Source organism: Anopheles marshallii, chromosome 3 (genome assembly GCF_943734725.1).
Source record: "Anopheles marshallii chromosome 3, idAnoMarsDA_429_01, whole genome shotgun sequence".
NCBI lineage: Eukaryota > Metazoa > Arthropoda > Insecta > Diptera > Culicidae > Anopheles > Anopheles marshallii.
Window position 1 is genome coordinate 30852189 of NC_071327.1, and position 24155 is coordinate 30876343.

The 24155-nt window shown below is 43.0% G+C and overlaps 1 protein-coding gene across 1 annotated transcript in view; it reads right to left on the bottom strand.

The window, feature by feature from the left end:
- Nucleotides 1-1922: 1922 nt before the first annotated feature.
- The window catches only part of LOC128713552 (metallo-beta-lactamase domain-containing protein 1), a 55446-nt gene continuing 33213 nt past the window's right edge, over nucleotides 1923-24155 (bottom strand). Inside the window, exon 3 of the mRNA XM_053808413.1 lies at nucleotides 1923-2260. Within this exon, the coding sequence (XP_053664388.1) occupies nucleotides 1923-2260 (338 nt within the window). The remainder of the gene's footprint in view (nucleotides 2261-24155) is intronic.

Genomic DNA, 24155 nt, shown 5'->3' on the forward strand with positions numbered 1-24155 from the left:
GTTTGTTTTCTTTCTCCTACAGGCGTGGCTTGCACAAGATCATGTAGCGGATCCCCTAGCGGGAGTGGGTAGTTTTCTTGTTTTGTTTTGTTTTGTTTGTTTACTTTGCACAACCATTTCAAAATTGGTACCATTGGTTTCCCTTTTTTTCTTCGTGTATGTGTATACTAGTGAATATGTTTGTGTATGTTTTCCATTTCTGTTTGTTTCTGTGCCAGTTTTATGTACCTATTATCTCCGTTTAGAATACGGTTTAACAACTTTGCCATATACTTCTGTTATGTGTTGTGTCTCTGTTGGGAATGTTGTGTTGTTTGTGGCTGTTTTTCTTCCACTTCTTCGGCGTTTTTCTTGTTCGCTTGTATTTTTAAGAAACTTTTGAAACTCTAAGTCCACTAACGTTTACATGTATGATCAATAAACTGCTTATTTATATATCGTGTATTATGTAAATTGTGTATGTTGCATCTTCTTCTCTGTTAAACTGCCCAATCAAAGGTTTCTGTTTTTTTTCTTCTTCTAGACTCCTTGATTTTCTTCTTCTTTTCCTCTTCATATACCATAAAGCATACTTATGTAAGTTTTGTTTTTTTTTTTCATAAAGCTTGCGTCTGCAACATTCAGCATGTAATGCCGTCCGTCCGTTAAGAACATTTGGTAGGGTGTTTTATTATTGGTTTTTCTTCTAATGTTTTGCGATTTCGCATTGTTTCCGGGTGCAAGTCGGTGCGCACCTAGGTACGGGGTCCGATCGATCGCATCCCCAACTTCGCAATGTTCGGTTGCACAAGAATGTTCGATCAGCAAAACCGGTAATGATACGGAAAAAAGCGGTAAAAAGCGCGTCTTTCGCAAGCGTTTCGCTTCAACCTCAGTATCTCGAAACCAAATGAACCCTTTTGGTTTTTTGAAATAGCACATCCTCATCTCATTCGTAATTTCTCACTTTCAACAGCATCCAATCGCAACAAATGGATGTGCCCGACTTTCCTTGAACAGACGAATGCTGCCTTCTACACTCCACATATTCCGCCAAACGGGAACGCAATGATGCGTTACACTCGCGGTCTGACCTTTGCACCCAAACATGCTTAACGTGGTAAAAACGGAGCCATTGCTGGCTGGCTAATACTTGCAGCCACGCCATCTGACGTCTGCATTAACAATAGAGGCAGAAGAAAAACGAAAACACAGGAAAAACAACAACGGAAACGTTCACTCTCGACACAAACAACAATCAACACTGCGTACTAACAATTAGTAACTGCATCTTGTTTTACCGGTTGTGCTAACCGGGGTCGTTTGTTTTTGTTTAATTATTTAACACATCATATCCCTCATGTGGGTTCGGTATGGTAATCCATGTGGGAGAATTAATTTACTGGTGTGTTTGTGTGTACATTTTGTTTGTTTGTTTTGCTTGCCATAAACATGAACAACACTATGAACGAACAATCGATAATTTGTAATTCACAATGATAGCATTCATTTTGTCCAAGTATACACGGATAGTAATCATATGTAATAGTTCACTTATTATTAATATACTTTTTCTTGCTTTAGCAGTAGCGTCGTTTCGTTATGTTTTGCAATATTAAAAATTGTATTCTTGCATTGTAATTATGGAACCAATACGTGAAACCATCGTAAGAAACATTTAGCTAGCAGGCGTTTTCAAAATGCGCGTGCAGTTATAATTGAGCTAAACACATGAAAACAACGTTCAACAAGACTGTTTGTGTAATATAGTGAACAGATCGTAAATAACAACATCACCCCGCCACATTTTTACATCGATTTCCCAACAATCGAACATGCTTAATTGTAGTGTTTTTTTCCATTCCATCACTTCGCAAACATCAATACCAATCAATTTACCGCAAGCTCGAGCGAGTTCTCCATCTCTTTTATGCCAGCACCCATTACATAACACTGTCCGATGGTTCGGTTGCCTGATGGTTTAACTTTTCACGTACCGTCGCATCCACACGGAACGGTCCACCGTGACCCGGGATGATCCATTCGGCCAGGCCGGCAATGCGAGCCCGATGGAAGCGTTGGGCACGGGCATCCTCACTGCCAGCATCAAGCCACACCCGTTCGTCCTCGATGTCCTGCCGGCGCTCGAACAGATCGCCCACTATTGCAACCGGGAGTCCGCCGGGGGACAGATTGCTTCTTGCTACCAGTACCGTCACGCAGGACATGGTGTGGCCCGGTGTGGCCTGAATTTCGATATCATCCGTTAGCGCCAAAGGTGCTGTAAAGAGAAGAGAGAACGAAAAGAAAGGAACGTGTGAAAATGGGGTGGTTTTTTGTTGAACGCCAGCCAAACATCGGTAATGAATGCAGGACGATCACACCAACGGAGGTGACTATCGATTGGACCGATATGGTGTTCAACCATTATCACCGATGTGAATGGTGACAGATGAGATTTAGCAAGCGATATTAATAGATATTCGATGCAAATTCAACGTCCCCTTGTACCGGTCAAAAGATTCCAACCTTGCTGTCACTCATACCCGACAGTTGTGAGTAGTTGCGCAAGATGAAAGAGAAATTTCATCCTCCCAACTCTCAAATATCGTGTCTTAACTAGATCTTCCAACCAGTAAATCCATCAACATTCGGGTGGAGCGCTATTTTATTGATGATGGAAGAAGCTCTTTTGTACGGTTTCCTTTCCAATAAACAGTTTCCCCCCGGCGGGCTCACAGGTTTCGCTCCGAAAAAGGGATCACACACAGTGCTAGAGACTGACGCAGGATCTAAACCCATGCAGATTACCATCATGATGGTCATGGGCACCTTCATCCGTTCGATGGCCTATCTATTCGACCCCGGGATAGCTGTAACGATGATGGAAAAAGGGAGAAACTACGCTTTCCATTCACGTTCCAACCATGAAAACTCCCCCCACCGTCCTTCACCTCAGTCTTGTCTCTCCTTCCTACTACTATCTCCATCAACCACAAAGCGCAGTGTAGCAAAAAACCAGAAAGTTCATTTCGGTGAACTTTCCACCGCACTGCAGGGTTCCGGTGCTCATCCGATGGTAACTGGTCGGTTCCTGCAGTGCATACAACACATTTGCATACAACCGAAGCACCGAACAAGATCACCACAGGTAAGGTTGGTTGGTTGGTTGGATAGGAGGAGGCGCAGGAGAGAACGAGGTACCATTTCCATCAGCTAGCCAACAAGGTAGCGTTACGTCGGGGCATCCTGCAGTTTCGTCTAAGGCTTTGTTGCAACAAATTATTACATCGCAAAAGTTCATTGGCGCGTCGGTACCGAAGAATGCGCACCGCGTAATTGGTTTTCGTTCACTTGCCTCTGTCAAGCACTTACCCTCGCACACACAATCCCGCCTTTCTTTCTCTCGATTTTCACTGATAAATTCGGAAGCTGGTTTCGGAAAATTTTGCGTGTGGGAGGATGAGCTGTAATGAAACTGCCAGCTGCCGGGATCAGCCCTACGGGGGAGCGACGGGCCAACGGTTTCTCTCTCGTTTGCAATGATGGAAATTGAATACTTTGATGCTGATTAAATATTCCAATCAGTGTGATCCTAGCGGCGGATGCAGCTGTTTCAGCAACATTAGCATAGAAAGTGGGGTTCGTTTCATGCCAAATCGGTCGGTTCAACTCGAAATTGTAGAGTGTTTGCTTAATCAAACATGAAATGATTTAGCTGTTGCATACTGTTAGGCGCTAAGGCGATAATTTGGGTAAATATTACGCTGGATAGAAGCTATTGCAATGAGTACCGGAAAAAAAACCGTGTGATTTAAACTATTTAAAAACAAACTATAGATTTCATTTCGTACAATTGTGTTTACGTAAAAAGATTTGGTTGCATTGATGTAGGCGTTCGAATGGTGCGAGAGTCAAATCGGTATTGGAGCTTTGACTGTAAAATGTTTCAACCTAAATCACGCTACTTAGTTAATGAACTATACAACTGGTAAGTATTTTGTATCAAGTTTTGTTTTTAGTTTATTCTATTTTTTGTTGGCGTTTCAATTATTTCATGTTTAAAACAAATTAAGCTAACTAATACGAGGGAACAAAACTATTGTTTCAAAATTATTTTTTCCGTGTGCAAGATCAGGCCAATTATAGTTTTTTAAGCGAAAGTTTTATTACAGCAAAAATAAAAGTATGATCACTTGAATATTTATTAAAATGAAATTTTCCACTATTTCACTGTGAGAAATTATACATAAATCACATTATATAAACATTCACTTAATTATTTCTATTTACATTTATTTAATTTCACTGAATTAATTTAATTTTATTTCATTTAAGATTTAAGTTGTGACTTCTTAGACAACAATAGGGCCGTAGTAGAGTGAATGCCAATCTATACGCCTACATGCATGCAACCAATTGGACGAACACGAGGTGGACGCTTTGTCACGTTTTACCGAAAATCTTAATTATGCATGCGTATTTCACTGCACCAGGCAATTGCCGTGATGCACTTTCAATCTAGCAATCAGGACAAATATTAAAACAGCAATTACGCAGGTACATTTGGATTATCAACACACTGCAAACAAAGCGTGGCGTGATTTTGAAATCAAATTAACACCTTCCACAAATCGTTGCTGTCCGTTGGCCAATACACAAGCACACACACACACAAAAGAAAACGCAGCGCATATGCTTCTTACACGTCCTCCCGATTCGTCCAATGTAGTGTGCAATTAACGATAATTGAATTCCACAGCGCGCGTACTCTAATCGCTACATTTAGTGCAGGTATTGAAGCATCTATCTTAAACACTGTCCTGCATTCGATTCGATCGCCTAACCGACTTTGGGGAATTTACCAGCATATAATTTTCCTACTGGCGCCGGTAAATGCTGCTGAAGGCGTGCATCAAATCATAACTCTGTACCGTCTAGCCCATCCCGTTGTCGTGCCAGCACTCACTGAGATCGGTGGTGAACGTTTGATTTGATTTGATGTTGTGATTCAATCGTTGATCCTTCGTTCGTCATCACCCCAACGTCCTGTGTCGTCGCCTCTGCATGATTTGTAATATAATTTGCAATCAGTTACATTGCAAAGTGCCTTCCACAGCTGCCGTACACTAGCACCGTGTCGCCCAGCAAAGTTTGCATCATAGCATTCCTGCAAACCGGTAATTAATTCTAGGACTTTACGTTCTACGTTTCCTTCAGTAAAGAATGCATGATCTGTACGGCCAGATAAAACGTTCCACACCGTTCGATCCAACATCACAGCGACAGCGTTGTTTTGTGAGGGGCAGAATTACTAACTTCAATCAACCCGAAACAGCGCCATCGACTCGATGACAGCGATGACAATCAAACATGCGGAGTCTCGCAGACTCGCCGGATCAGCTCACTTTATCTAGCCGGGCGTAGTGCACAACATTCAAATTAAGCATTCCAATGAAATTCATTCCTTCCCCGTGTCCTCTCTTCCGGCGCACAAGCCAATAGTCAACGTTTCCGAGTGAAAAGTGATCCAAACATGATGTGCTACCTGGTACTAGCTTCAATGAACATCCGAGCACTCGAACACAGTTGAACGCAAAACCCATTTTCTGTCACCCTACACAGGAAGTTCGCTTTGAAGTGTAGTGATGCGTATTAAATTGTAAACTCCAATCTACCAGCTCCATTCCTGGGAAAAACCCATCCGCACCAATGCTTTTCGTACCGAGCTCAAGCTTTTCAGGGCAGCCAAACCTACGCACACGCTGACCTCCCCATTCTCCAAACGGTGCCTTTCCCCCCACACAGAGACTCGAGGGACAAGGGTGAAATATTAATGTTTCTCTAAAAGCGTCCAACAGCGATTGCATTAATATTTCACCAAAAGCTTAGAGTTGTGTCCCTCCCGGGTGGCGTGGAACAACCCTCAGCAACTACGGTTGTCTTTCCGCGCTCGACCTCGCATTCCTGTTTCATCAACACCCCTTCCGGCAGGCCCTAGCACTGTAAGCGGAAATGCTCTTTATTTGCTGCTGATGATAGCACAGCGATAAATACATGTTAGCCAGTGAGCGTTTTATTTTCTTACTTTTCACCTTGCCCTCTCGCCACGAAAATTACGGATGGTTCCCAAAATCCACACACACACACACACATATACGTGCCACGCAGGGTAATTTCCAACCTAACCTGCGGTAACTGATTCTAGGTAGGAAAATCTTGATTACCGTCAATTTAAGGCGTTAGATCGAAAAAAAAAATCCGAAACCGGACAAATGGTTCCGTTCCCAGTTGGGGTTGTTTTTTCTTCTTGCTGTTACTGTTTTGTGAGGGGTTGTGTCTTCTTGTTCTTTAAAAGAACAGAAACAAAAATGTTTCGTTTTTCCTCCGGAGCAACGAAGTCGACTAAGAACAAGAATCCGAAACAGTCCGATAGACTCTTTCGACGGTAAACTAGTGGCTTGTTCTCAGGGTTATAACACACAAGACGAGAATTTTACCAAATGCCTCATCGTGGTATCGTTTTCTGGTAAGCGCTGTTCCCGGTTCTTGTCAGTAGTCATTTCGCATTTGGGAAAAGTTTATTTTTTTATCGTTTGAATATTTTTTCTCGCTTCTTTCCTATCGTTGTTTTCGGATCCCACCGCCGTAATTTATTGAAACTTCTACGTCGAGGGTCTTTAACGAACGTGTTTTTTTTGTGTAATAACATAAACATTTAAAAAGTCCGGACGTAACATAAAAAAGAACTTGCCGTTCTCGATTAGAAGAGAGGAAGCGGGAGGATGAGGCAGTTGGAGAGTTGGAATGGAGCGACGGAAGCGAAGATGTGTCTGATGCCATCCGTAAAATGGAAGATTACTTTCTTCGCGCTTCGTGGGTCCGCATTGTTGGCGAAGGCGAAGTTCATCACGATGTAGAGCTCAGGTGTGCTGTTGCAAGGCACAACCGTCCCAGAAACGCAAAATTAACGAACATCGGTTAGAAAAACCGCTCGCCACGGAGAAACGCGGTAAGCATTTGCGTCAGTTAATATTTTCTGCTTCGGAGTACCTTTCACCCCTCTAACTCACCACCTCGTAGTATCGTCCGGGGGTTGAGATGAAGGGTGGGTTCAAAGAAACGATCACAGAAAAAATGGGCACCGTCCGTCTTTCCGGCCGTTTTGTGAGTGTGTGTGTGTGTGTTTGTGCGTTTGATCGCGACAAGAAACCAAACGTACAACCTGAAACAACTAATTGAAAAGAGCTTTTTACCTTCCCTCCACCTTGGAATGGAGCAAGGTGCACGATCGCTTCTGAACGCTAGAACGTTTTCGTGGAAGAAGCGTAAGAACAGGCGAAACGATGGCACCGATACAGGGTAGTCAAATATTAATAAGCTAGCCCCGGGATCGGTTAATGGCAGATGGATGGTTTCCGAAAGGTGTATATATTTTATGCGTGCGTTTTTGGCGCGTGTTGGCGTTTCCGTTGAAGTAACCAGATACAACGAATTAACTCCCTGCACATTAATTTATGTGCTTTTGAGCGTGAAAATTGTTCGGGTCGAAATATGCGGTACGGTTTCTTCGGGTAAAACAGATAAACATAAAAAATGCTTCCAACAAAAAAGGTTTCCATTTTAAAGTAAATAAGAGGTAAAGGTAAACCTTTTTTTATTTACTTAGGAAGGGGCTATGGTAGTAAATTTGTTTTACTCCATTATCGAACCAAATATATATTTATTCTTGCATTAGGAGATATATTGGGGAGCGGAACATGTGAGACTATTTGATTAGAACACAAATATAGAGCTATATTTTTAGTTATGACACAACAGTTATATAAGGCAAATTTAAACCACGTTTAATATAATTTTACCTTTTTCAAGATCAAAATTCAATGAAGATGCGATATTCATCCAATATTAGAGGGGGGAAAACCCATTTGTTAGAGAACAAATCTTGTACCAACTAACAAAACAGAACGTTCAAACGAACCATCCGTTTTGTACTAAGAAAACTCTATCATTCGTGTGTGAAACTTTCTTCCACGCTTCCGATTAGTATCCAACGCGTGCGCACCAAACACCGTGCACGACCAGGCGCCTCCATCACGAGTTTCGGGGCCATTTTTCATCCACCGTACGACCGGGAATGATTTATCACTCACACCAAACCGTCCATTACCAAGCGCATTATGCGCGTATATTTTTCTACTGCTTTGTAAAACCAAAAATATATAACAATGAAATGCATGGAAAATCATCCCAACCATTCGATGTTGGATTCGTTCCAATGGACGAAAGAAAACCCCGTACCGGCAACCGGAAACATGTAGTCGGGGTGTTGATCATGAAATAAATGCGTCAAATTTGTTTGTGAGTGCAAAATGATGAGCAACATTCGGCCGGGTGTTCTTAGAAGGGGGGCATTTTCTTTTCGCAGTATGTGGGTGAGTGCGTGTGAAGAAAAACACATAAAGTAGTACATTCTTTTCAATAAATTTGAGAAGCCTCCGTAATGCTGTAATCTATGATTTTCTTACTCTTCTTGGGTTCCCAAACGTATCTGAGCGATCGTAGCGATGGATAAAAATTGAATTCGAACCCGTGAGCTCGACAGAAGCACATAACGGAAACACCATCACCTCCCTTAGTCATCGGGCATTACCGAATGGAAATCATCGAATGAATTGAAAACGATTTTATGTAATCGATGGATGACATAAATCGTCGTTAGAATTCGTCCCAATCCCACTCACGAAGGGCCTTCGGTGGGGTGTCTTTTTTTTCTGTGCTACTGGCAGAAAAAAGAAGTGAAAAGCAAAAGATCACTCCACCTTCTCCCTGGTTCGATGGTTCAATTTATTCCACTTTGTGCAAAAGTGTATCCCGGACGATTGAAATGGCACTCACGCCAAGTGCAAAAGCGCCTTTTTTTCCCCCCGCGCAACGTACCGAAGCGGAAGCGAACGCCAAAATGATTAATTATTAGCCAACCATGGAAAAGAAGTATTATCCCGCGTGATATTCCATAAATTGTTCGTCCAGTATGCGAGTGTGCTGCAGGGATTTTGTTCGTGTACGGGGTTTTTCGGCACGAATGAGTGTGCTGCGAGCAGATTGAGTTTTTACTCTTTGCCCAATTTTGTGTAGCTCGTATAATGGAGGGTAAAATAAATATTGAAAGATAAATAGTGAGAAAGAGATTGGTGGTGCATATTTGTATGCACATCGTCGATGTGTGCATGTTTTAAGCGGTTAATTCTGCTTTGAGTCGACTGAGAAGTATTTTTTGTTCAATAACAACTTAAAAAAAATTTAAATTAAAAAAAAAATTTAAAAGAAACATTTACTTTCATTATATAAAACTAATTTCGCCGATTGGATGAAGGTAATTTGCAAAACGTAATAATTTATATAATTAATTCATTTTTAAATCAAAAAAGGAATGAACTTTCCCAGAACATTAAAAAAATCACTAGTCACAAAACATAGTCACAAATGCCATCATACCATTTATGTAACGCAAAAAAACAAGGGCACAACTCGCATCAACACAAACACCAACAACAAGGAAGGACAAAATCACTGTTCCACTCGAGAAACTTTGTTTGCTGCACATTTTTTCCCCCTTTTTTCCCAAAAGAAAAGTGCACCCAAGCGCATATTCATTTTCTCTCGCTTATTCTTCCTTGGGCCGGGAGTTGGCGAGTTCGCTTCGACAGGAGAGTTAAACTTTTCGCTACAATAAATTGTGCACAAATTCCGATAAGAAAATGGCACTTGGATATAGGTTTGGAAAAACATTCCGCTGCTACTAGTGAGCCATCAGCAAAAAAGAACAGGAGCATGGTAAAAAAGGAGCTGATTTCGTGCAACAACAAGACGAACGAGACAGATTCGATAGATTTCCCAAGAAAAGTTTGTTCTTTGTAGCTGGTGTTTGAATTTATTCCCTTTATGTTCACCGTTTTTCTTGTACACACTTATGTAACGGAACACACACACACAAAATAGTGGGGAAAAATCGAACTAAAAAGGTATTTGCAGAAGGATTACTCCATTTTTCCGAAAGGGACATTAATTTAACTTGCCGCCTTTCCGCTCTCTTCACTTCCGCTTTTTTTTCCATCTCGCACAATGACTGTCATTTGGCAAACTTTTTTCTTACCGTCGTTCAATAAGACCTCAGTAGTACACACCACCACGGTACACCCGGGGAATGAAGGCTTTCGGGCACTGCGTTAACGTGTATTAATCCTTCCGGCCAGTGTTATATCCCTTTCCGCTTCACCGAGCAGAGTGTAGAATTAAACCACTAATGGAAAATGGCAGCCACATTTCGTACGACTGCGAACCGTACTGGTGTGACCGGTTGATCATGCTGTGATTGAATTAACAAAAAAAAAAACCCGAAACGTAGAAACGACGCCAGCATTTCGTTCAACAAAATGTGATATTCAAATAAATAAAATACACTCTGCTTCATGGCTCAATTTATGGCTCTCAGCGTCTCACTCGCACGTACACGCGCGTCGTACAGATGAATATAAAACACAGACACAGAGGACAGATCCATCCGGCACCAGGTTCCCGGATTCAGTTTATCGCGTACGGAGCGGAAATGGCTCAAAAAAAAATATGACCACCGGAAAACCTTGCCCGGCACGGTAGTGCTACCGGATCGATTCATTTCAATTTCGAACCGTTCGAAAAGGGCCTCTCGATACAAACCCCTAAAAACCCGTGTGCCCGCGCCTTCCACCCGGGAGAACTCGTCGCCGGGAATGTGTCATTTTGAGAGGGGTAAAATATTGATTTATGTATGGAAGTCGCTCGCTCGCACAGTTTGCCTCGTTCGCTTTCCCAACGAGCCGGCAATGTGGCTCACTCTCGACGAGCATCAGCGTACCCGGTTAAGCGGAAGCTCGCTGACGTAAATTAAATCTTTTCACAGTATATCGAGCAATGCCGGTAAAGCCCCAGTGACGTCGAAGGGAAACACCGGCACGGTGTGTACTGGGACGAGTTGAACCGAAGGCACAAATGAAGCACTCGGTAAGGTCAAATCGGTTTATAGTGTTGGTCCCCCCTAGTTTTGCTTGTGGTCCGCGTTGTGTGCGAGATAACAGCCGTCTGCGGCCGAGAGCCAAAGAAGCCGGTGTGCTACAATACGTAGCAAAATAAAATCTAAATGCAAAGCACAGCAGCGAGGGCTGGGCTTCCATGAACTTCCGTCCGGTGTCTAAACATTGCCAATAAAGAAGTTTCGAAATAGGTAATTGCTTGCGAAATAGCGAATGAGCGACCCCCAGAGAAGGTCGGAGCAGATCCGACGGTTGTGGGGAGTATCCGGCTAGCAAGTGCCTCGATTCCACCGCACACAGTTTTTGTGTTTGTCTATACGTAAGATACACATTCGCCTCAACCACAAAATGACATTAAACCCGACGAGCATGATGATATCCAGCACACTTTGGCTGTTCAAGACGTTCCAACAACAACGCAGGAGTGTCGGAAAGAATGGCCCGGACAGATATATCCGGTGGCCACCTTTCCCGAGCATGTGGAAGCATCAGAAGTGTGAATATTTATGGAAGATCGTAGTTGCCCTTTCCAGCTAGCAAGCCCCGTACTCACCCGGGACACACTGTCCAGCTACGTGTGCTTGCCTCTAGAAAACTTGTCCACCTGAGTAAAATAAAAAAGATGCGAGAAACTTTCTCCGCCATTGTCACACATATTGGGCTCATCACTGAGTTCTTTGGCTGCTAGTGGGAAAATTTATCTACCACAAATAATCGAAATTTTGGATAACAGTGCCAAGAGTGAACGAAACGAGTGCCGGGAGAGTGAAATAAATGACATTCGTTCAGAAGCGGCACGACTCGACAGCAAGATAACAACTTGCTTAAAACTTCCCACCCGACCCACTAAAGTATGCCATTACGAGGTAATTTTGTTAGGCAGATTGCATAGTTTTTGGCGTCACGAGGTATCGCTGGTAAAATTTGAGGCTTAAATTATAAATGAATTATCTTGTTACAACTATTTCCAAGCCCTGTTTTCAGCATCAAGACAATTCGGATTGATAACACGGGTAAAATGATTTAAAGTTTTTTGTCATGCAAATTGCATACTTTGAGGCGTATTTGGAATGTAATTTGGCACTGCACAACCAACTTGTTGATCTGGATGGAACGATAGCTTTATCGTGAGGGTATATAATCAACAATATGTAGCACAATATCCTCCTTGCTCGGACAACCTAAGAACTTCAAAGCATGAAGCAAGCAAATAATTTGTTGGTCTCCCTTATTGGATTCCAAGGAGTGATGAAAAATTTAGTTTTCGAATGTCTGAAAATTTATATCACATATTGCAAAGATTTAGTTGTAATTTGTTGTAAATTGTCTGTTTTTGATTTTCTGTAACCAAACAACCATATTTTTAATAAATGTTTCAGTAGCTCCATGCAAAGCGATTAGGAAAACATTTTAATTCTAGAAATAAAAAACGATATAGTATATTTCATGGGCGAAGTTTAGACGACCTGTTTCCCACAAAACCTACAGAACAGAATGTAGTCAATATCAAATTTAATCTAATGAAGCAAAATTGAAAATGCATTATGCAAAACTATTTCCACGGTAAGTAAAACTGCACCGCTGGCTCAAATGTCGCCACACAGGCAATTGGTTTGCCAATCAATTTGCGGTCCTCGGTCATTTACGAACTACCAACCAGGACCGACGGTTCGAACCAACCACGACCACGGTAACAAAACCCGGGGGCAAGACTGATTTCCATCATAATTATCAAACTATCTAGCGTAATGCGCTGCTCAGTGCTCAGGTGCACATCCAGCAGACCCGGAAGGTGATACGTACGGGCAAATTTATTACCCGCCTGAGTAGCGCTTGCGTTTGCAAAATTAAATAGGTTCTTTGAAATTATAAATTAGATTCGTTCAAACACCGATCGATAGCGGCGATGAAGTGTGTGGCACGAGAGTTTGGTCCTTAATGAAACGATCAAATTGCAATCGTAATTGCCAACCGTAGCGAAATGTGGTGTGTACATTGGCGTGCCGATTAGGATTTACCAGTTCACGTGGCCTTTTAATGCCGATTAATTTAGAAAAGCCACAAAACGTGCATTTGGTACCAGAATTGTTGCGACTGCAATCGAAATAAGATAAACTGGAACGTTTTTCTCGCTAAGCGCTACAGTCAATTTGGGGGTCGGGGGTTTTATGCGTATTTTATGAGCAAATTATTGATCCTTATGCCGTTGAACTGTAAGCAGAGATAACTAAATGTTTATCCTAACGAATTAACGCCACCAACACCCTTTCCTGCTCCCCATCACGAACACCATAAATAAATGGATTTTAGCGAACCAACACTAACTCACATAAAGAAGCAGTTTGAGGTTCCTCGCATGCGAAACTATTTTTCCTTCACGCGCATGATTGTCGGCTCGTGTTATATGTCCCATCATTTATTCTTTGTCTTTAGTATTTATACCCCACAGCCCCAATATATTCATTGACCGAGATTTATGCACAAACTCTACGGCGGGCTTTTATCTCGTCCCCCCACAACCCTTTAACCTTATCCCCACAACCGGGGACCCGCAAATCACGGGGACCCCCATTAGTTCCGGCACCGTTGGTGTCGTTTATCAAACTTAATTACAAACACATACATACAGGCGCAAGTTCTTCGAAGTATCCTCCAACATATTCCACACCCTTCCCACAATCACAAAACACACAATACACAGGGTAGTTCAACTATACGTGGCAGGGAAGGGCATTGGGCGCAATTAACGCATCCAAATTCCCGGACTAAAACTTTAGGCCACGGACTCCACGTACAATCCGGTAAGCAAAGCGGACCACCTAGCAAAGCAAAATGGCGCCAGTGTTTGCGGAAAAAGCAGCAACATAAACAAGCGCAAGAAGAAGCGGACCCCCACAAACACACACACACACACACACACACACACACACACACACACACACACACACAAATAAGGACAAATAAGGAAGGCGAACCGACTCTTCTTATCCCGAAAAGAAGGTATCCATGAGAAGCATTATCCTTGCGCGAAAAGAAATCCTTCCAGTGCACAGGACACGGGACCGTAGCAAAACAACGCCGTCAGCACCCGGTGTGCGGGCAGTGGGCGCGTAATTGAAGAAATTATGAGCCCAAAATTGATCCTTGAGTTAAGCGCTCGTAAAACCAATGTGGGCGCACGCGAGACGCCAAAGCGAAAGCTGGAACCATAGCCACGCTGTCGAGTCTGCCGAAGTCTAACCAAAGCCACAGGGTAGTCTCCACATACCGCACACTTCACTTAGCCAAAGTGCAATCACAAAGTTGCCAATGTGGCTGCTTTTCTACCGCTCTGCCATCTTTTACCGCTTGGTTTGTAGGGAAACATGCAAAAAAAAAATCCAGTCTGGTGGAAGTACTAAAATGGAAGGCAAACAGCTACGAACAAAAAAAAAACACACACACACACAACACACGGGAACAAACCGACCGATCCAAGATCTACCGCCCGCGGTGCACGACGACGAGCGCCGTGTAATGTAGCAAAAACCGTTAAAACTTTCCTTTCCCACTGTGCACGTTGGACTTTCCTTCGGCATGTTCGTGCTCTTTTTTGCCATTCCTTACTTGCCCCATTACAAATATCGCGCCGAATGTGGAGAGAAACGGAAATAAAGCACCCCGTATCAGGGCACTAATTCGTATGGTTTCGAGCATCGTTCTCGAGTGTAAAAGTTCTCGTACGAGATGTTCCAAATATCGAAAATCAGAAAAAAATAGAACCCGATAAAAAATACACCAGTTCAACACAACTCCGGACAGCTGAATGTGAGCTGGAACGGGGGTGTGATAACGGAAAAGGGCTCACCAAAGATACTCGTCCCAACCCGGGGGGATAAACTGGTAAAGCCGAGAAGTGTTGCTACTTTGTGTGTGCTTGTTTCGCGTCCAAAACCTCGCCAAATGGGTAAAGGTGTACTTTCTCACCCAATGTCCCTCTAGCGGCAATTTCACGTGGAACTGGGCAAATTTTACTATCGAAGTAGAAGAATGAAGAGAGAAAAAAAAAACGAACATTCGCCTTTCGATTTTTCTTACGTCCGTTCATCACGGATGCAGGATGAGAAGTTTTCGTGTAGACGCGATTTTCCCTCCTCTGGCGGTGAAGATTTCCCGTGGAAAAAGTTCGCCACCGATTTTGTTTCTTTCTTCTACATTTCTAAAGGAGAAAGAGGTTTGTTTTCATGTGAACTTTCCATATTTTCTTTATGTTTTTTTTTTACTGGGGTGGGATAGAATTTTCTTTTCTTTACCACTAGCGTATGATTGTCGATGCCGAGATGCTCGGCTGAGGTTATGGTCGGTTGCCGTTCACTGTCAAAGTGAAAAGCACCCGAAGAAAGGCGCACAACACAACAAAGGAACTGTGCACGTATTCTTTTTTTTCTTTCACCCTCCTATCCCACCCATTCCTTCTCCTAATTTCCCTACACCTCAACTCCCAACTCCCGAAGGATAAGCGGACGGATCTTTCGATCATTTAAGCACAGAATATCCGGCACACGAGACACACGCCGTCGAATATAGTGACCCTCCTCCGCTCGAACCTCTGTAGGTGGTAGTTGGTTGAAGTTGGTAAAGTCCTGGAAGCCAAACCTCCGCCACTTCCGGGCGCCACACTCTGACTAAACTAAAAAAAAAGGGGACAAAACACGGGACTCTCCCGATCTTCTACGGTCGTTTCACTTTCGGCTGTGATGAAATCAGAACAGCTTTTTGCAAAGAATCATCATTTTCCAGAACAATCAGAGCTGCCGGTTTTCCAAAAATCCCATCCCAGATAAGATGGCACCGAGAGGGGAAAAGGGAAGGGCACATACATACACACACACACGGGTTGATGATGATATGGTAACTAGGCCAACCAGAAAGGAAATTTTGAAAGCGGGCACTAGCTTCAAAGCAATTTCACTCCATCCGCCACTACTTTGTCTGCTGTTCGCTTTTTGTTGCTTCGAGACAGGATCATCCGACGCTCCAATCTCTATGTATATGGGTTTGTGTGAGTTGGGTACCACGCCTGTACGGGGTCCGTCATCGTCGACTCACCCTTTCTACGCCGTACTCGCACTAACAGTACTCATCCGGCCTTCAGCAGCATCATATGCTCACGTCAAGGCTATACATGCTGCTCTTGGTACAACTAGTACTGGCCCATTCTTGAAAGAAATTTCATTGCCCCATCCCTGTTGTCCATCATCGTACGGAATGATGGTTGGTTTCGTCCACTCCACTTTCCCCACCACCCTCTCGACACAGAAGAATTAAAATAGGATGCAAAAATACAACATACCATTCTGGAAGTGGGAAGGACAACATCATACTCTACAGAAGAAGAAGCGGCAGAAAGAAAAACGTCAAAATGAACGAAATACCAGGATAAATCATTTACAGAACTATAATGAACTTGCTGATGCGAACCGAGCGCGCGCACTTGTACATTTGCTTGCAAAGAAGGGGTGAATTTTTTTTCTGCAGAACTAAAGCACGGGAAAGATGGTCGCAAATTGCTGTTTTGAATGTGAGCAAAATTATTATAACCTTCGTGTACTTATGGCGCAGTGCATGAATCACGAGATGGCAAAGTTGTGGTGCTGCTTGAGAACGGTGTTTGTGTGCGCATTGCGCGACTGGCAACCTTACGAGAGGATGCTTGTATTTTTAAACGGTAATGTGGATGCAGGAATGTGTAGATAGTGCATCAATGTTAATGAATTAAAAATTAAGCTCATATTTATGGACTTCGGGACAAATTGCAGTGCTGTAGGGAAATTGGTTCATAATATGCTACTTAAGATTGGTGGCACCAATGGTATTCATTTCAGTCTAAAGCTTGTCGTCTTGTTGAATGGACATATAATTTGCTTCTCATACGTTCGTCAGAAGCCAGCTCCAGTATATCTAGATCATACTAGTCATTGCGCAACGAAGGAGACTTGGTATAGAGACATCCCTAAAATCCTGACTCTTCCACGATAATACAACTGAAGCCAACAACATTCAATGTGAATACGCGATTCTGAAGTACGAGCCCAAAGCTACGATCTTGCAATACACATCCAATAGCAAATTGATCTTTTAGATAGGTATAAAAGAGCAGGATCCTAGAAAAGATAGCTTCTTTTCACTCTTAGTTTTGTAACTAGTGAAGAAATGAGTCCGCGAGGTGTCACTAGCAATCAATACAAAATCTTCTTTTATTGTGAACCGGAGATAAGTCGCGAATATTATCATGTCTGAGAGTATATCTCCTTGATTGTAATGATTTATTAGGATGAAATATACCATACAATGGCTTACTAGCTACGTCTGTTAAGACATGGAGTTTATTAATCAAACATTTTCACAATAAACATCTTGTGTTAATAAGTATTAACGGTCCGTTCGAATCTGACAACATTCTCGCGATAAATGGCTTTGTCGTCGTCGACCAGTTTGAAGTCGGGTTCGATCGGGCCAAAGGACAGTTCGGTTAGGGGTCATTGGCTACAAAGGGGAGCTACAAATGGCAAAAAGCGCTCATTTTTACTGCGAAACGATAGCGAACTTTTCAATCCTCCAACATTTGCATTCGAGGAAAATAAAGTTTAAGAAATCTATACCGTGTGTTTGAGCCATTAATTCTGTTACAATAACGTTTGTAACATCTTGGATATAAATCGTTTAGTTAAGAAACGTTCTTGTTTATCAATTGATGACATGTTTACATGAAAAAACTATAATGCTTCAAGTAATCGGATTATTTAGTATTTCCATTGGTGGTTTCCATTGTTGTGTTTGATAAATCTTTTGAGAAGAGCTATTCATCCGAATCTTTAAAGAGGAGTGATTGAACTCAGGAATCGACACAAAAAAGATTCATGAATCATAGAATCACATATCTTTAGGATTCAAGAATCGTTAGAATAGTGATTCAGATTATTTGGATATTCAGTTCAAAAATCAGATCGGTTTCAGATTCGCGTAATCAGAATCGCCCGACAAACGTATTTACATTATTTTATTTCTCATTGTTATTAAAAGAGGGGCCAACATCCGCTAAATATAACTCTACATGAAATTAGATTCACTAGCTTCGGTGAATTAGGTCGAGGTACAATAACATGTGACGACTCATCCTTGGGTAGGCTACAACCGCAATTTTAACTAAAAGTGAGCGTTCTGTTAAGTCGTTGTCGACAGTTGTACATTATCGAACAAAAGTCACTATACAATTTATAACTATGCACACAGAATACTTCATGCGAATGCACTTATTTATTCATAATATGGTGTGCTGTCAAAAACTTTTACTTGCCAAGCAATAAGTGCTTACATGACGCACTCTGGATGAAATTATCAACTTGGTCTTCTGTAATAATCAACGTATTTTGTGTAACTGACAAATATACCTGCTTTCCACAATTATGGTCCCACGAGCGGCAGCAAAACATGATACTCATAATACTCTCTTTACATATCTACCTGAAATCGATTCCTGCCCCTGATATTAATATCGTTCGACTTTTCAGGAAGGTAGATTTCATTTCCCACAGCAAACATCCAAAACTCACTTTGATCGTGCATTCCCCATTGCCCTGTTTCCCCAAACACATGTTTATGCATTTGTAAACATAATCCTTCCGTGTTGGGGGGGGGAAGTGTGCAAATAGTACCTGTGTGCACTTTCGGTACAAAATAATAACCCCGTTTCCTCGGTGCGTTTTCACAGCTGGTTCCAACTCAACCAAACTACCCCGGACTGCTTCCCGGATAGTTCCCGGAGGTAAAATCGGGTGGATGCAAATTTGCCCGGAAATACCGAATGCCAATGCACACAAAACATCCAGCTGGTGATGCAAAATTGCCAACAGCCTGTAGCACTTTCCGGAGTTGCGCGCCATCAGTTGAAATACTTTGCAAACCGTATCCGGCCGTACCTTCTCCTTCCGTCCCTGCACACCTCCTAGGAAATGGAACATGTTTTACATTCCCATCCCAAGCTCTTCGTCCGTTTGCGAGCGAGGGAAACTCAAGCAATTTTAAAACACCCAATCGCTCACTGCTGGAAACTGCAAAGGATGTTCGGGAAATTGCGTGAACACATAAAACATGTAATGCAGCAAGTTCGAGCGAAGAAAAAACGCCCTAAGTGAAGCACACATAACACCAAAAAGATACATATCAAGACCCTCTGGTGGAGAAATTTTTCTGACTTATTTTCCGCTTTGCTGCAAAAGCAATCCCACCGGGTGGGGATTTTGCTGCCCACTTTTATCTGCACGATTTGACATCTCTTTCGGTGGTACCGGGTGGTACGAGTCATTGTCCCCAGCGATGGGAACGAGCAGATACACGAGCTTAAAGTAAAGGAGTGCCTACTATAGCATGACTTTTTATTCATCGCACAGCGCGTATAAAACTACTTTGTTTGTCCGCCCAAGTAGTAAAATCAGTTGAGCAAGGTACAGAAATTAAACTGCATAGTGTGTGAGTGTGTGTGTATGTGTGTCTCTCTGTAGAATCGGTCCGCCGTCAAGTGACTTAACGATTTGCCATATAAATGCCAACAAACTGCACAGCGTAGTGTCCTCTGGCACAGCTTAGTGATCTTGAACGTTGGTGACGCGTTTATGGTGTGCGGGCGAGTGCTCGAGCAGTGTGTTTAATTGCATATGTGCACAGCGTATGCGTACACGGTACGCAAGCCTCGGCTGTGAAGAGAAGTAAGCCAAGACCAGAAATTAATTGAAGGATGAAGAACCGCACACCGACTGTGGAACCCTGAAAACCTGAAGGGTGAGGTGCGATTTTGTGTAGCACCCCAGCAGTCGGTGTTGCGAGAGAGTGATGTTTTTACACACGCGCTACCGCTTGCCGTCTGACAGGCTACATAATTTTAATTAAATGACTCAATCCACAAACACTCACACACACACACACACACAGTCGAGGATGTCCTGTCGAGGAGATTTTCACGCAACGTTCTCACCGCATCACATTCCGTATCTCATTTAACCGATGTGATTTGCAAAGGACACATACGCAACGTCCTCCGGTTCTCTGGTCCGGCACCTGCAGCACCACACCATCCACTACACGGTATCGTTAAAGCTTGTTAGGCAGTAACCATCCATCGGTTTGCTACGGACATTCGGGCCCTGATGGCCGGGAGATCGTACCGGGACGCCCTTTACCGGCTTTGAAATGAAATAACACGATTACACAGCCCCCGGACCGGTTTGCCATCATGCGTCGTTCCAGCACAGCAGCGCGGTCCCGACCCCGGGAATGTACAGGGCCCGGTATGGCAGCTTATCAGAACCCTATCCACCATAACTCCGCATCGACCGGAAGGCGAAGTGATTCATGTCATGTTCCGGTGTGCATTCGGTTTTTGTGCATGTGTAATCATTTTCTTCATCCTTCGCCGTGCACCCCAATTTTGTCCGGGTTTCCGCCGATACGACCGCAGCAAAATCCAATAAACGATCGCACATAACCTTTTCTCGGGGCCAGCTGGCAACGGTGGTCCAACACACGCAGAGCGGACCGAGTTCGAACACTAATCGATAGTGTTGTTGATGCCCGTGCCATCACGTTTTGCCTACTTGGGAAAGAACTTCAACACGCAACCCAGGTCCAAGTTCCCGGTGTCAAACAAATGTGATAATTGATGTTGAAATTTCCATTTCACAGAGTTTTTTGGGATATCGGGGGAATTTTTTTCTTCCACAACTTGGTCTCTCTTACTTCTCGTTAGCGTAAAAGCCACATCAGCTAATGGAGTAAGGCATATTCGTTTATGTTTTTTTCTTTGCAATGGCTTTCTTTCTCTGCCAGTATCACACTGTAGCACGTTAGTTTCTTCATTGCCCATGCCACCCCGGGAGAGATGTCGATGGTGATGATCGGTTTTGCGAAAAAGCTCGACCGCCTGAAAGCTCGATAAGCTCGAAAATCGAACGACCCAGGATATTTGACGCGTAGTTAGCGCATTCGACCGTTCTCTCTCGCTCTCGAATGAGTCAGCATATTTATGTTTTTATCGTCCATTTTTCCGCATCCCTCCCCCCAGCCTGGTGTCCCAATGCTCAGTGAAATGGCAATATCACACTTTCCTACCCCGTTAGCAAACCCGGGAGGTGATGCGTGGGATTGTTGGTGGGATTTTGGAGCCACCATCCCATCCCTGTGCCTTTGTGTGTTGAATGTTCCTTCCGTTCCAAGCGTGACCAAGCTAGAAAGAGGGTAAGTGAAGGCGACAGCATGCAGGACAGTTGGAATTTCGGGTGCTACTGCTGCTAATACCCATCCACAAAGCACCAAAAAGGGGTTATCGGAAAGCTGGCTGACCACATTTTGTTGGCCCATGGGAAAATTGACATTTGCCACAAAATCCCGACGGCCGACCGGAGGGGTAGAAAAACGCCCTGTGCCGGACAACGGGTGCAAGTTTACTTTTCCGCAGATTTGCCCTTCAAGACGGCCCCATCCGAGCCGGTGCTTCTCAACCGCATCCTTGGCTGCAACGCTGCCGCGTATAGATAACAATCGTGGGATGCTCACGATGGTTGGAGTTTTCAAAAGAAAATCCGGTACCGTTTTTCGTAAAACGCTTCTCGACGGCCCTACTACTGCTACGGTGAATTGCGTAATCGCCGGAAGGAAAACACACTGGGTGCCTCGGTGCTATTCAAATGCTTCTTCCGGCACGTTACACTTCCCAGAAGGCGCTGATGGCAATATTTTTATTTGCGTGCCCCGTGTCTGGCATTTGGAGGGCGCGGGCGTACGATTATGACTTCCAGCTATCAGATCCCGGGTGTACATCGGTTTGGGCGATGGACCAACAACGATAGAAAAGCGTATTATTTATTCTGTTTCATTTATTTATTATTACTTTCTTTGTTGCAGAGCTTGGAAAAAAATAAACATTTCTCGACAAATACGACACCTCACTAACATTGGTGCACGAAGTATACAGAACTGATATATGCAGGGTTTTCAAGCATAAATGGTAGCCATTTAAGAATATTTGCAGTCATTTCTAAATATTTTTCAAGCTAAATTTGAATATAAAGGGGTAGATGTGAAATTTTGTCACTTTCTTCAAGCTTTTACAAGTTCATAAAAGGTTTTTTCTTGTGAAACTTATCTTGAATTTGAACAACATTCGAAAAGTATGGAGAATTTTGCATGTATCTGAACACATTTTAATTCTACTTTAAGCTCATTCAGAAGTGTGATTCATGAGTCTGAATAAATATTCGATTTGACTGACTGATTCTGAATCTCTTTTCCCATGATTCAAGAATCTTCAATAATTTACCAATCATCAGAGATTCATGATGCTTACGATATGAGGAGATTCACGTTATAGATTTTGAAACCTCACAGTATTATGATTATTCATTCTGGAATACCGGCTTACGCAATAGAGTGTTAGTAGGAATTAAGTTATTGTTTATATTAATTGATCTACAAAAGTAACCCTATTTCAGAAGTAAAATTAATAAAAACAATCATAAAATCATGTTTCCCAAAAGATTCATGATTGTATGAGCACTATCTTATAGGACTCATGAATCTTTAAAGATTCATACATTTTTGAGAATTATTCAAGCTTTTGAGAGTCAACTCTTGATTTGAATGACTCCTCACTAAATATCCATACGCATGAATATTCTCAACCGATTCATCAAGCAGGACACTGCAATCCAGTTACGTTCCAACTTGAACGCTTGGAACTCGCAAACACTGAAATGAAAACATGTCAAGCACACATTTTCAATTCGTAGAATGTGACAATACCAATCGAATAAACTAATCTAAATCATTTCCCAACCAAAAATAAAATACCTACAAATAAATACGACATCAGCGCTCAAACCGATACAATCAATTATGATTTGGTAGCTTTACCCGTGCGGCTCCCACTCTGCACTGTTTGTTCATAGTTTATATTGGACGAGATTTTCGATTATGAAATGCAAACAAACCTCCCCGTTGCCCGGGCAAACCACGCGCGAACTCCACCACCCACCTAGCACAAGAGATTAATTCGCCAAAGCACTGTTTCCATCACAATCAATTGCCATGGGAAAACGCCAAACAGCGAACGACCACTCTCCTCGCTTTTGCCGCTAGCACAAACTTTGGCCCCGTTCCACGCACCGTTTTTGGCCCTTGGAGACAAAAATAATAGCCGACAGGGACCGACGGGATTGTGCCAAAAATAAAACGCACCAACCAGCAAAGGCACCAAATAAAGCACACAACAGCAGCAACACACACACAGAAAAAAGCACACCCACAAAGGAAACAAATTGATATTACAATCGAACGTCGTTCCTGGCCCGTGGAAAACCGTGCTGAATTATTTATGATATCTGATAGGAAGATAATGGTATCTTTATCGCGGTATCTTTCCCGCCTCACGATAACAATGCCCGTATCGCATAACGCCGGTACGCGCTGTGAGCATTCGCTAACGAGCCGCAAGTGCCAAAGTGAAGAAATGAAGACGAACAAAAGCATAAGCAGTTAGCATTACTCGTGACACTCCCCGGCAGATGACGATTGTCGATGCTTTTGCCCATCAAATCTAATCCCACCCTCCCGTTATCAGTGCAACCCAAATGAAGGGTATAGAAAGTGATACTCTGGCAAAGGAAAGAAAAAAAGGGGTCGGCAGAGAGAGAAAAAGTAAAATGATCAGCTGCCACAAAGTCGTTAGTGTGTTGTTCGTTGTGTCTGTCATGCAATGCAAACACACGGCGTCACGCAAGCACGGGGGAATGTTTGAAGCTAGCAGTGAGATGTGACAAAGGAAAGTAAGACATTCCACCATTGCACGTACCAATCCGTATTCGAGCACATCGTACCATACGTGATGGTTTGCCAATTGTGGATGCGCTCTGTGTTTTGCTAACAGCCAAGAATGCATCGATTCCACTTCTGTTTCGGCTGCACCATGAGCTGCATGACAAATGAACACCCTCGTACGTAGATACGTAAGTTTGCAAAAGAGAGAGTGTTTGTGCTTTGAAGGGTGTTAAGGACAAGCGAAAGAAAAATAGTACG